This window comes from Ursus americanus, chromosome 24 (assembly GCF_024610735.1).
Source record: "Ursus americanus isolate L20-20 chromosome 24, mUrsAme1.1.p, whole genome shotgun sequence".
Lineage (NCBI taxonomy): Eukaryota > Metazoa > Chordata > Mammalia > Carnivora > Ursidae > Ursus > Ursus americanus.
The window spans coordinates 19,283,687-19,296,928 of NC_142150.1; the positions used below are offsets into that span (position 1 = coordinate 19,283,687).

The window sequence follows — 13,242 nt, forward strand, 5'->3', positions numbered from 1 at the left end:
TATTCCTAAAAATTTAATACTGAATACAACCCACCAACTAGGGGAGGGAGGAAAGCAGCTTAATTCTACAGAGACCCATGACCATTTTCCTAAAACTGCATTTTCTTCGTGAGTTATAAGCGCCTTTAAAATGGTTCAAACAGGTGTATGTTTTTGTTTAAGGGCAATGGAACAGAGAAAACCTTACCCCTTTAAAGTGGCTCCTAAGTTCATCTGATTCCAGGTCATGCATTCAAGCTGGGAGGTCATTTGGTATAAATTGTCACTGTTAGAAAAATATCCAGAGTTAGAAACACATAACTACAAAGAAATATACAATTATTTCTTCAAAAAGCAATGGTGTTTTACCTTTTCTTTGCAGCGAAAGCCTCCATGTTTTCCAAAATGACAGAATATCGTGAGTCTGAAATGATTTTGTTTTCACCCCACTGATTCCTGCACAGTTACTCACTTCACACAGACCAGAAAGGCTGTGAGAGTAATCTGGAAGCCTTTAAAAAACCTGAGTATAGCAAACACTGAAGTTTCTGAAAAGGTATTAAACCTTTTAGGGGAAGAGGCTAAAGGGAGTAGAACTCTTGAAAGTCAACACAGGCTGGATAACTCAACATTAAAGTTAAAAGCCTGGAGCTGAAAGTAAAAAGACGGCAGATTAATTATTCGTGAAAAGGCCATTAAGTTGTTTTAATCAAAAGGATAAGTATCATGTGGATTATGAGGGTCTGAAAAGTCAAAGAGTGATGGGTGGTGGATGGTCTAATACTCAAGGATGTGACAAGCAAAAGAAAGAGGATGGTAAAGTCTATGCACAACTGAAGGAATTCCTCTTGAGAAATTGTATAATCCTGGTACAAGTCGAATAGAGTTAAAAAAAAAAAAAAAGCCCCAGTTCTATCAAGCTCTAAGAAGGAAAATAATGGCTGATCGTTTCCATTAAGACCCCAAAGGAGAAAGTACACTATCATGTAAACCAACCAAAAGTTATTCTCTCCTCTCCTCTTATATTCATCTCATTTCCTAGGAAAGCGGCAGATCAATCAATTAGAAGAGATCTCCCTAATTTTCAAGCTCTATGAGGAATACATTCAGTCCTGAACTGAAATGGTTAATTATGAAATTCGAGACCCAAGAGATGAATGGGCTGTCTGGGAACCCTCGGTCTAAACACATGACAGAGGAATACCTTCCCTTTACCTTCATAGCAGAAGAGAGAGAGAGAAGCTTTCAATGTCAGACCCCAAACCTAGACAATCTCTATCTTATCATGCCACGCCTTTGGATCGCTTCCTCGGGCAGAGGCAACACCGAATTTTAATTAAGAGAAGCTTTTGTGGGGCCAGCCAAACTGGGAACTTGTGGAGAGGTCGGGGAAATCACAGCAACTCGGAATAAATGGATGTTGCACCCCTCTAGGCATAGCTTGATAAATCATGGCAGAGTCGCTCTGCCGTTCGTATAATCACTCTGAAAATGATCTGGAACTCCTTTGTGGCGGACACACAGGATAAGGAGAAAATCAGATTCCAGGAGGGAATTTTACATATGAAATGTGAAGTTACTTCAAGCTCCAAGTATGGTGTCCTTTCATTAGTGTATATCTGGACCTCATCATTCATCCTCGGGTCTGACTGGCTATTATGCTACTACAATATCCTACATATCAATGAAAAAAAATGATTAGTTTCTCCTGCAGCTTCTCCATTTGCAGTAGCGGCCCGTGCTGGTCTGTGCCACTACGTTTCGCAATTCCACAAATTCTTGCTGTAAGGCCGATGTAATTAATTCCTGAAGGACCCCCAATTTTTATTAGAAGTGCCAGCCCTGCTGCATTTAACACAGAAGAGTTTCTTGAACTTTCTTTGGGCTGACAGCTCATTAATAAGCAGCCTCCTCCACAGTCTCTACTGGTTTTTGTTCTCTTGCGCCTTTTCATCAAGCAATCCATTTATTAATCTTGTCATTAATCTCAGCCAACAGGCATTGTATTCCCCAGGCAGCTCTGTATTTTTGTCACTGATTTTTAAAAAATTGTTCACCAACTAAAATCACTCAGCTCCGCTTGACAATTTTCCTAGGCCCTATTGGGATGTGGGATCTTTCTGAAATTATTTCATCCTTGCCTAAGACTAAGACCATAATTTTCAAGAGGGCCGAGAAGCAAGATGGGGGACAGAAGTTTACGCACATGGGTTAATGAATGCCAAATATCTAACTTTATGATTTAGGAATTTTCTCACAGACTTAAAGAATAGTCCAGTAGATTCTTAAGGCTCTCTAGAAGGAAGAACCCCAAAGAGAAAATATTTTTAAGGCCATTTTCTCAGCCCCCAGAAAGCAAATTTTCCCAACTGAACAGTCTATGTCTTACCTTTATGTATCTTCCTAGTGTGTACTTAGTCAATACTCTATACTCACAGTATGACAGCTGCCTACACACAGCTATTGAGCACTTGAAATATGGCTAGTGTCACACACTGAAGTAAGAGTTTGACTGTGTTTTTAAAGATATTATTTATCTGAGAGAGAAAAAGAGAGAGGATGAGCAGGGGGAGAGGCAGAGAAGCAGATTCCCCACTGAGCACGGAGACCAACATGGGGTTTGATCCCAGAACCCCGAGATCATGACCTGAGCCGAAGTCAGACGTTTAACTGACTGAGCTACCCAGGTGCCCCAAGATTTTCACTATTTTAAAATAGAATATTTTAAAAATTAATTTCACAGTCTTATTTTTTTTTAAAGATTTTATTTATTTATGTGACAGAGATAGAGACAGCCAGAGAGAGAGGGAACACAAGCAGGGGGAGTGGGAGAGGAAGAAGCAGGCTCATAGCAGAGGAGCCTGATGTGGGGCTCGATCCCATAACGCCGGGATCACGCCCTGAGCCGAAGGCAGACGCTTAACCGCTGTGCCACCCAGGCGCCCCCTTCACAGTCTTATTTTTTTAATGCAGCTACTAACAAATTCCAAATTCCAATAAATTCCATATGTGTGTGTGTGTGTGTGTGTGTGTGTGTGTGTGTGTGTGTATAGCTTGCGTTGGTTTTATTGGGCAATACTGCTCTATAAGTTTTAGGACCTTGAGCCAATCAGTTCAGCACTCTGTACCTCAGTTTTCTCACCTGCCAAAATGGAAATATTAATCTCAATCAGTCTAACTTTACAGGGATGCTGGAAAGCCCTAAAAGTGGCTCTTTGAAGACTACCCAGATAATATATTTTAATTTTTTCTCACCTATCAAATTTTGCACAGTACTTTTCACACATCCTCAGTATGTCCCACAACTTTGTGAGACAGATATAGTTATGATCCCCATTTATCAGAGGAAGACTGGGGCTTACAGAAGTGCCTGCGCTGGCTTGCCTGATGCCCCCATCCCACCTGCCGCACCCCTCTGAGGGCATCCTGGTATCCTTTGGCCTCCAAGCTCATCCTCTACCACTTAAATAACAGCAATCATAACATAACAATGATACAGACAAGTCTGGAGGTGAAAGAGAATATGCTTCAGGAAGCATGGTGACCTTCTCTGTCTCCAGAAAGTTACAAGATGCAAGATGCCTGCCACATCCCTTTCAGCTAAGAATGCCAAGACCGCAGGAGGAGCCCACTTCTGGTTTTAGTGGTCCTGATAGCTCAGCTTGCAAATCCTCTTGAGGGGAGAGAAGATGGGAAGGGCGATAGGGGAGACGGACTTTTGGAAAATCCCCAAGCTACGAATAGGTTTCCTGAGTCCAGTGATAGGATCGGAGCACCATTTTAACCACATCCTGCCTTCTGCTGGCTGGGGTTCCTCGGGGGCTCGGTCAGTCAGCTTGGCTGGCACAACCTCTTCACTGGAAGTCAATGACAGCATGGCAGTAACCGCTGTCGGGGAGGAGACAGAATGTGAACCCGAGCTAAAAATACCGGGCCCGAGCATGCTCCAGGTCTGATCTCTCTGGGCAATCTGTCAACACCCAGCTTTCATCATGAAAACCCACAGAAAGAGGCAGCACTGGTCAAGGAATATATGGCCTCTGACAAATAAAGCATCTAATTATTAAATAACCGCTGTAGGTGTCGACCACTTCATTCCCAGAGGAGATCAGATAAGCAGGTGGTTTGGCTCAAAGCAAACCACAGTGGTCACGTAGGCATTTCAGCTCCCCGTCTAACTCTGTCTGTTCGGAAGTGAACTCTGAAATCGCAGGCTGCCAAAATATATTCCAAAAGTCATGGTATCCTTTATATTTTTTAAGTAGATTTTTTTTAAAGGTTCCTTGTTTCCTATGTAAGAAATGTTTGAAGTTGGAAGCAAGGGAGAGAGGAAAGAAACTTCTATAACTGGGATTAATGCAAGTTGGAGTAAAATAAAAGGAAGTGAGTCCTAGCAAAAAGAGGAACTTAAAAGGAAATCGGTAGTAGATCATATAGAGTTTGTTTTGGCCTGGACTGCAGTATTACTGAGTTCTCGACCTCCACACAAAAAAGAAAGGAAGGAGGGGAGAAAGCCCTCAGCTATTATCAGGGCTGGGACTCCCCCACTCTTCAAACGCATGTGTAATTCAAGTATATTTTCATCTCTGAGTGTGTTTACTATATTCAGCAGAACAAGGTAGAAAAGTTCATGTCACCTCTGGAACGGAGCTCTCGAACCTGGTTGAAGTTGCCGTTACCTCTGCCAGATGGTTGTCGGCTGGCAAAGGAGCACTTTGGTGGAAGTAAAGAGTTTCCCCCACGAGATCGAAGAAGAAAAAGAAAGAATGAAAAAAGAAAATGCCAACCAGGAAAGATGCAGATAGATATAGCTGGCCTCTGTGATCAGAATTCTTGATGGCCAGCTTTTGCTGCAACAGCTCTACCCCACACCGACAGAGGCCTCTGCGGGTTTCCCCCTACCTGATAACCAGGGCTCAGGCACGGAGGCTGCAGCCAGACCTCCGCGCAGCCCTTTTCCTGCGTTCTTCCTTCCAAGGCGCCATGGAGGCTGCCTGTTGGGAAATTTCTGCCCAGCAGGCCATGGTGAATAATTATTTTACAGTCAATCTCTTGGTATTGTTATTTCTCTCAAGCTCACCAGTTAACCAAAGAAAAACCCACTGGGGATTCAACTTCTATTAATAAACACTTGGTCAGCACAAAAGTTGCAGGAATATTTGAAACTAGATTTTTCCCCCTCCCTGGAGACAAGTCCATTTCAAGCCTTTGGTTATGATAACACTGCCCACCCCTGGAAACCACTTCAGACTTTCGGCCTTCATTCGTGCCTACTGATGTGGGAAACAAATACCAGTATTGTCTTAAGTGGAACTTTACACCATGTAAAGTGTACGTAGATAGGCAAGTGAAAAGAGGCATTCTCAATTGTCATTTTATTTCCCTGGGCATGATCTGTCCCTCTGATTCACGTCTATGTGGAAGGCCAAGCTCAATGGTAGATAACGCAATTCCCGCCGACCTGGATTCCCCAGAAACTCTATGGCTGCTACGGAAATCTCTCTCACATGAAAAACAATCTGCAGCAACAACCGAATATTTGAAAGAATATTTGAATCAGCAGTTACTTCTTCCCAAGGTGGAAGAGTTTTACCTACTAAGCGGCAAAAGGAAATAGGCACATGTAAATTGGTAGCACCGTTGCTAAAGAAGGATATGCAAACTTAATAAAAGAGCAAGAAATGACTAGAATATCTAAAAAAAAAAATGTGTGGGGAATATTTTTCAAATACAGGGCACAGAACTCCTTTTCAAAGTAGCTGTGAAGATCAACCCATAAACTGGGCAGAGTCAGGGATGGGGGGCTCCAAGGAGATCAGCAAGCAGAGAACGCAGAGGGGTTTGTGGAAGAAGATTCAAAGGAAGTGAGCAGGGAAGGCACGGCTAGCTGCTTGTTCTAGGTGGAATTCAGGACAAATTTGTGCTTAGTGAGAGTGCACTCACTACTCTCTACCCTCAGGAGAGCAAGAGGTCCAACCTCGCCTGGAAACTTGCCTCTGAGCACAAGCACAGTGCCCCAGAAGCAGTTCTTCTGCTGGGTCTGGATGGATAGGGAGAAGGGTCTTCAGGTATTTGGACTGAATTTCACCCCCAACAGCTCACACCCAGGGGTTAAGGCAAAGCTAGAGGAGTCTGAAGTCTGAAGGACAGATAGCTGCTTTGGGTGGGAGGGCTTCAGGAGAAAGCTTCTGACAGTACTCACCAGGAACAACGCTGCCCCCAATCCATTAAGGGCCTTCTATTGAAAGTTATGGATAAAATTAATGGATAATGGGATTTCTTTCATAACTGGGAAATAAAGACCGTTCTCTAGGGAGACCCTGGACAGACGCCACCTTTGGAAAGAAAATGGCTTATTCATCAGGAGAGGTGGCCGGGTGAAGTGGATAGATTCTGAAACCTCACTATGTGAAATCAAACACCAGCTCTGTCCCTTACTGGGTCATATTGGGCAAAGTCACCTCCTAGAGCCTCCTCTGTGAAATGGGGATGATAACCTATTGCGTGCCTCAAAGAGTCTTGTGGATTAAAGAAGCCAATACTTGTAAAGTACCTAGAGTGGTGCCCGGATGAAGTAAGTCTATATAAGCATTTGCTCTGCGTACTCATGAGCAACAGTACTGGTACAGACGGTGTAAGAGGAACATTCCAGGTGAAGGAAGCTGAGTGGCCTGGAATCCCTCCGAGATTTTGAAATCACAGAGACTGAGGATCCAGTTCTGGTCTTGATTCTGACTTGCTGTGTGACTTAAGCAAGGTATTTCGAGTCTCTGAACCTGTTTCCTCTCCAGTAGAGTAGAGATTAGAGTACCTATCTCACGAAGTAATTGGAAGAAGTAAATGAGTGAACAGAGTGAAGCACTTAGCACAGTGCCCAGTAGCACATAGTCAGCATGCAATAAATCCTCATCGTTTACTCATGTTTCATGCAGCTATGGTCACTGGGTCCCCTAGGGGCTGCAATCTGGTTTCAGAAGCCTTCGTGACCTTTAGACAGAACGCTACACACCTTCAAATTGGAGGGTGGCAGAGAGGATGGGGAAAACTATCTCCTATCACTTCCCATAAGTTGATTGGGGACATTTTCTATTCGCTATCGTTCACATCCACACACAAATGTGTGCAGCTGTAACTCCTCAGATCTGTTACCTGAGAGAGGAGAGAGAGTCACTGGATAGTTCTCTCCTAACAAGAAGAGAATTTTGAGAATTTTCTCAAAGCAAATTCTCATTGTGCACTGCTTATTTACTATTAATATATGTACCATTACCTTTATTTCATGGTGGGAGGGAGGACTAAATTCAAGATTGGAGAGACAGAAGCTTTGGAAGGGCAGCGGGGAAGAGGCTGGGCAGGCTGCCCCAGGGGGTCAAGTGCAACATGGCAAACGAAATACAAGCAAGCCTTTCCCAGGAGGTCCCAATTTTAGACAGAAGGGAATGGAGCCAGGGACCAAAGAAGCACCACTGAATATCTAAAACCCAAATGTTAAGCCATTAAGTGATAACAGTTTAGTTTTGTTTCCTATGCTTTTTCAAACATTGTATTCATAAAAGCATTTCAGTACCCTTTCAAACTTTTTTTAGGAGTAAGAAAGAAGGAAATGACAGAACTGCAGTAATGTCGATGCATAGAATGAATTTTAAAACATCCCTACACCTGTCCATTCATCATTAGTGCAGGGGAAGTACCTGACCTTCGAAGAGTAATTAGAAATGTAATGAATTTAGGGTGAATGGAACTTCAAAGACAGTAGAAGCTTCAATAGAGCAAACCTTTTCCTACAGGAGTCACAAATTCTTTCTTAGATGTTAGTGTTTAGAAATTTTCTTTAACAGAAGAAAATGCTATCTTTGTGATGTAAATATAAAAATCAGAAGCAAAAAAAAATTCCAATTACATAGAAAGAAGAAAGGGATAAGCAAATATTTCCAAAAGATAAACCTGACAAAATTGCTTCATATAGTGGACAATCAGAAGCTGGATTAGAAATGTGAGAATTTTACCTATAAAATGCAATGCGAGTGACTTTTCCTACTTCCATGGCAACCACAAATTCAGCCCTCAGTCAAAATCCACCGCAAGGACTCAGTTTCAGAATTGTTAAACCAGTGGCGGTGATCACTTTATCCCCACCTCCTCTTTCTAGGCTGCTCAGGCCCTGATGCCCCCTTCCTAGTGTGGTTCTAGGCTTGGGAGGGAGGAGAGTAAGAAATGTGTGTATCTGTGTCCCTTCTGAACCAGACTCCAATGCCTCCCCGACCCCAACCCCCAAGGAGGTATCCCAGCACATCTAAACAGCACCCACTCCACTGTCAAGGTCTTCCTCTCTACCTAAGGCTCCAATCAGGAATCAAGGAGGGAGGAGTGGGCCAAGGTCATCCCATAGGAAACCATTCCAACAACACCCCCAATGGCTACTCCAATAACAGCAATGCCACTCTGGCAATGGCAGGAACAGTTCCTCAAGAAGGGTGGGAATGGCCCTGCCACCACAGTTTTGCTGGTGGGAGTGGGAGTGTTCACAACAGAGAATGGTTGTGGGTCCTGCACCCATTCCAGTGATGGAACCCACCAAGGGGAAGCACAAAGGCTGTGGGCTTGGGACAGGACACTGGGACTGAGGTGCCAAAGAACAGAACTGGATTCTAGCTAGTGAGAAAGAAAAGGAGGATGAGGAGGTGTGCTCATTCTACCTCTCTCTCTCCCTCTCTGCAACCTTCATGCATTCCTTTGTTCTTTCTCACTCAAAGAAAGAGAGAAAGGAGAAAGGAAGGGGAAGGTGCAGAGAAGGGAAGGGAAGGGAAGGGAAGCATAGTGATCTCGAATTCAAGATCCAATTAGATATGCCGGATTTTCCCATCAAAAGGAAAGGCTTCCCAAGTCCGCGCGCCTCAGGCATACAGAACTGGAAGGGGCTCGACCCTCTACTTCCCCCGATAGGAGAATCATACCAGTCCCAGGTTCAATTTCATAAGCACACTAAGACTTTGGGATGCGCCGCCCCCGGCTGGGGAGCGAAGACTCCTTCCCCTCCTCCACCTGTGGGACTGGAGGTCCCCCAGGCGCGGCCATTCCCCCCACCCAATCTCCCAGGGCAGGCGCTTTTCCTTCCTTCATTACCTCACTACCTCCTTCCCTTGACGTCAGCCCCGGGTCCTCGAGCGGAGGGGGGAGGATGGAGATGAGTTTGGGGGCTGTCGGTATCAGGATCCCCGCTGCACCGGGGTGGGGGGTAGGGGCGGAATATGAGGTAATGCTCGCCCAATCCCCCGCCTCAAAGGCCGAGAGCAGCCACTTCCCTCCCCCCGCCCCACCTTCCAGCCCCGCGCGCGCCGGTGTGTGCACCAGTTACTAGGCAACCCTATCGGAGAAGCGGGATGCCGGCCAAGTTCACCCAAAGTTGAAGAATAAATTTGGGGGAGAGAAGGTGGAGGGTGGAGCGAGAGCCGGGAGAACGCACGAGGGACAGGAAAAAAGCTTGGAAGGAAAAGAAGCTGGTCTTCTGCCTCCCTGGAACGGGAAGGAGAGCCGGCCCTGGCTGGAGCAGTGTCCCCGGAGGCCACTGCTGCGACCCGACAACCGTCCGGCCCGCACTCGGGGTCGCGTCCAGGCGCGGGGCCTGGCGCTGGGCACCACGCCCACCGAGCGCCGCTGCAGGCAGACTGCAGCACACGGAGCAGGCTGTGGTCCGAGTGTACGCGCCCTCGAGTTACTCCCAGAGAAGGCCGGCCGCTGTGGCCAGTGGGCGAGGAGGGGACTGGGAAGTAAGAAGAACGCAGGGGGAGTGGACTCCATGTTTAATCTTTGGTCCCGAGGAAGCTAAGGGCTCCTTAAAGCGCCCTTAAAAAAATAACTTCTCGAAACGCCACTCTTTAGCTCAAACAGTAACCGCCCTCGTTTATATTCAAAACAGGAACGCCGGGAGACAAGGAAACCTACTTTCAAATCAGAGCCAGGAGATCCGCTTACATTTGCTTTAAGTAACTAAAAGCGTCCTTTGCCTCCAGGACCCTGCATGCCCACGGTCCAAGCTGCCCGCGTCGGACGTTCGCGCTCCCGCGGGTTCGCGGCCCCCTCCGGGGTCCCGGGGACCCAGACACGCTGCCGAGCGCCTTCCTACCTGCTGTAGGGCGTCCTCAGCAGCAGGGCCTGGCTGCCTGTGCAGCTGTCGGTAGGGGTGTGGCAGCCATAGACTGGGGGCGGCACTGAGTACTGCTGCTCGCCTGCGGAGAGCCGAGGAGAGCAGAGTGAGCGCGCCCCAAGGGCTCAGGGTGGGAGTGGGGGTGGGAGTGGGGGTGCGGGGGTGCGAGGACGCGGGCAGAATCTGGGAGAGAGAGTATCCCCAGCCAGGCTCCGAGGCTAAGCTGGGAGCAACTGGCCTGGACGCCGGGGCGTGCCAAGAGAGGGCGTCCAGACCGTAAGGAGCTAATGTGCTTCTCACTTCACATTCCCTTAGCAGTCACTTCCTAGTACACGGAAAAGACCTTCGGGACATTCGTAGGCTTGCTTGGGTAGAGCTGTCATACTAACATACTGGGAGTGCGGGCAAAGCTCAATCTTTTCTTTTAAATTGAGTGAGATTGGGCTGATTATTTCTAAAAGTCCCTTCTCTCACCATGTGCTGTGGGTTGGAAATTCCGGGGACGGGGGTGGCACGAAAGGAGGGGAGAAGGACCCCACATCGTTCCCGCCTGCTTACCCAGAGAGCCCTGCTGGCCCATGGGGTCCTCGTGCTTGAAAGAGTGGTTGGGAAACTGCGCCGCGTGGTGCGAGGGCGTGTGACCGTAGCTGGGAGTCCCGTCGAAGGTGACTGTGCTGTATCCTGCGAGCGCGGCGGAGAGAAGCACAGCGTCAGCGGGGAGCCGGGTCCACTAAGCCAGAACCGGGTCGAGGAGCGCCCAGCCCCTGAACTCGAAACCCCAGCGGAGGATTATGCCACCCCACCGGCCTCCAGAACTTTCGGCGGGAAGCCGGGCCCCAGACCAAAGGTGTGACCTCGGGGCCAGCTCGCCGCCCTTTCCCAATAAAACCCTGACCTCCCGCCGTTTCCCGATTCATTTACGCCCCTCGTCTTCCACGCTGTCTGCCGCTCCTGAACCGAACCTCAGGCAAGTGAAGTATGAAAACCGCCAACCACTCGCCAGAGAAAGTTCTTCACCTCCAAAAACAAACACCGTGGCTCTTGCTCAGGGGCAGCGCGGGCGAGCGAAATGAATCTGTTCAGCTGACCCCGCGCTGACTCGGAGCCGTAAATCAGGGGACCGCGCACCAACTTTCATTAATTACTCGGAGCCAGTTAAATGGCATGGGTCTTATGGGTAGAGTAATTACTGAGTAATGTTATCTGAGGCTGCGCGATCCGACACCACGACACCCAAGGCCCTCGGGAAAGCTGGTGAGGGTTAACAGAAGAGGCCCCTTCAGTTGGGCCGGCTGGCATCCGCCCTGTACCCTCCGCCTTACCCTCTCGGACCCAACTTGCATCCAGTGCGTCCTTACTCTGACCAGCATTGGGGGGGGGGCACGTTCCTCGTGCCCCAGGCGGGGAAGCGTGCCTGTTCTAGAGTGTACCTGACACTGTAGGTCCCTTCCTCTCCCTGGCAGTGCACGGGTCCCCTGCCAGTTTCCCTACCCACGGTGTTCTTCCCCAACTCTGCGAAGGCTGAGTAACAGAATGTGGTGTCTTGGTCGAAAAACGTGGTCGTCTTATGTGATTATTGTTATTAAATTGCTTTAAACATATACCCCACCAGCTTCTGGAAAACTGTCGCCACCTCTGGGGAAAAAGCATTCTCCAGCTACAATAAAGGTCGGTCCCGGGGCTCTGAGCGGAATGGTGGTATCTCTCTTTTTATGCGCAGGCCCCAGAGTCTCTGGTCTGATGTCCAGGCCAAGAGGCGAATGAGATTCTCCCGGAGCTTCACATAGGCTTCGCGCAGGGCCACGGTGCCGACCCATCCCCTGCCCATTCTCCCAACCCCCTCCCAGCCATTGTGCTGGATTCCAAACTCCATTCAATTTTTGGGAGTGGGATGGGTGAAACGGCCCTCCACCCCTACTCTTGCCCCAGGCATGAAGGAGGCTCTTCAACGAGTGTCTGTGAAGACTTAAAGGATGGACAGAGGAAGGAGACCGTTACCCCATCTTTGAAACATAACCTCCCCCAACAAAAACAAAGACAGCGCTTCTCCTGCCCACTCCGGGCAGTGCGGTGCGTCGGAGTGGGAGAGAGGGTCGGGGCAGGTCGTAATTTTACCGGATCGTACCAGGCAGGCAAAATCTCACACACAGCTTGGCGCCACAGGTTGACAATTCAAGAAGCCACCAGCTTTTACAACTTGCATGATCCCAGAGTCCTACATCTTTCGCCTGCTAAGTAGGCAAAGATAACCCCCGCCCCGTGAGCTGTTAGGCGTGGGTGAGCAGCTCGGGCTTCCTTTTGGGAGCCAAGGCATGGCCCTCTTTGAGGCCTACCTGTCAGCTTACAAACGAAATTTGGCTCTCAGTACCCAATTTTGCAGAGAGAAGGCCGAATTTTGAAAAGATATTTTTTAAATAGAGAGGAGAAATAGAAACCACAAAGAAATTGTCTCTAGACGAACCCTTCTCCATTCCTGAGCAGAGGAGTAGGCAGTGGCCCGGAGCACGTGCTGTCCTTGGAGGCGTGCTCCGCAACTGTAGGGTTGCGGGCTGCAGCTCCCGAACCGGCCACGTAGCCTCCGTGCCCCGCGAGGCTCCCAAGGGCCCCTCCCAGACAGGACAAGCAGACCGGGCGTTGGGGGGGGGGAGCAGGGGCCAGCCTCCAACCCCTCCCTCACGACCCCCGGGAAGGGCCGTGGTGAAAGCGCCTGCGGAGGGGACAGAGGGCTCTTTTAATTAGAAGCTTATCGGACCCGGGACTGATTAGATCCCGCTGTCCTGGGGCCTCGTGCTGGGCCAGGCGCGGAGAGCGCGGGGGCGGGGGCCCAGGAAGGAACAGTTGCCGGCAGAAAGGGGCAGCGTGCTCAAAGGCTCCTTGTACAGGCCTTCGAGGGAGAGGCTCTAAGCGGCCAAGGTAGCGCTTTTCCCACGGTTAGTCTCTCCCGGGGAAGGGAGTGCAACCTTGACCGCGCAGAGAGGCGAGACACGCTCTGCGCCTCCCTCCCCCGCGCGCGGCATTGGAGGAACCCGGGAACCGCCTGGCCGGGCCTGGCCTCCCAGGACCTGGGGTGTAGAGTGTACAGCAGGCTCAGTCAGGGAGGGGGGTTAGAAGGCTGAAAA

The 13,242-nt window shown here is 48.9% G+C and overlaps 1 protein-coding gene across 4 annotated transcripts in view; it reads right to left on the minus strand.

Moving 5' to 3' along the window:
* The window catches only part of WT1 (WT1 transcription factor), a 57,797-nt gene that overhangs the window by 41,004 nt on the left and 3,551 nt on the right, over positions 1-13,242 (minus strand). For all 4 annotated transcript variants that reach the window (XM_087855389.1, XM_045808555.2, XM_087855388.1 and 1 more), the window contains exons 2-4: positions 10,682-10,804; positions 10,103-10,205; positions 188-265 (exon numbers count right to left, since the gene is read on the minus strand). In XM_087855389.1, the coding sequence (XP_087711515.1) occupies positions 188-265; positions 10,103-10,205; positions 10,682-10,804 (304 nt within the window). The remainder of the gene's footprint in view (positions 1-187; positions 266-10,102; positions 10,206-10,681; positions 10,805-13,242) is intronic.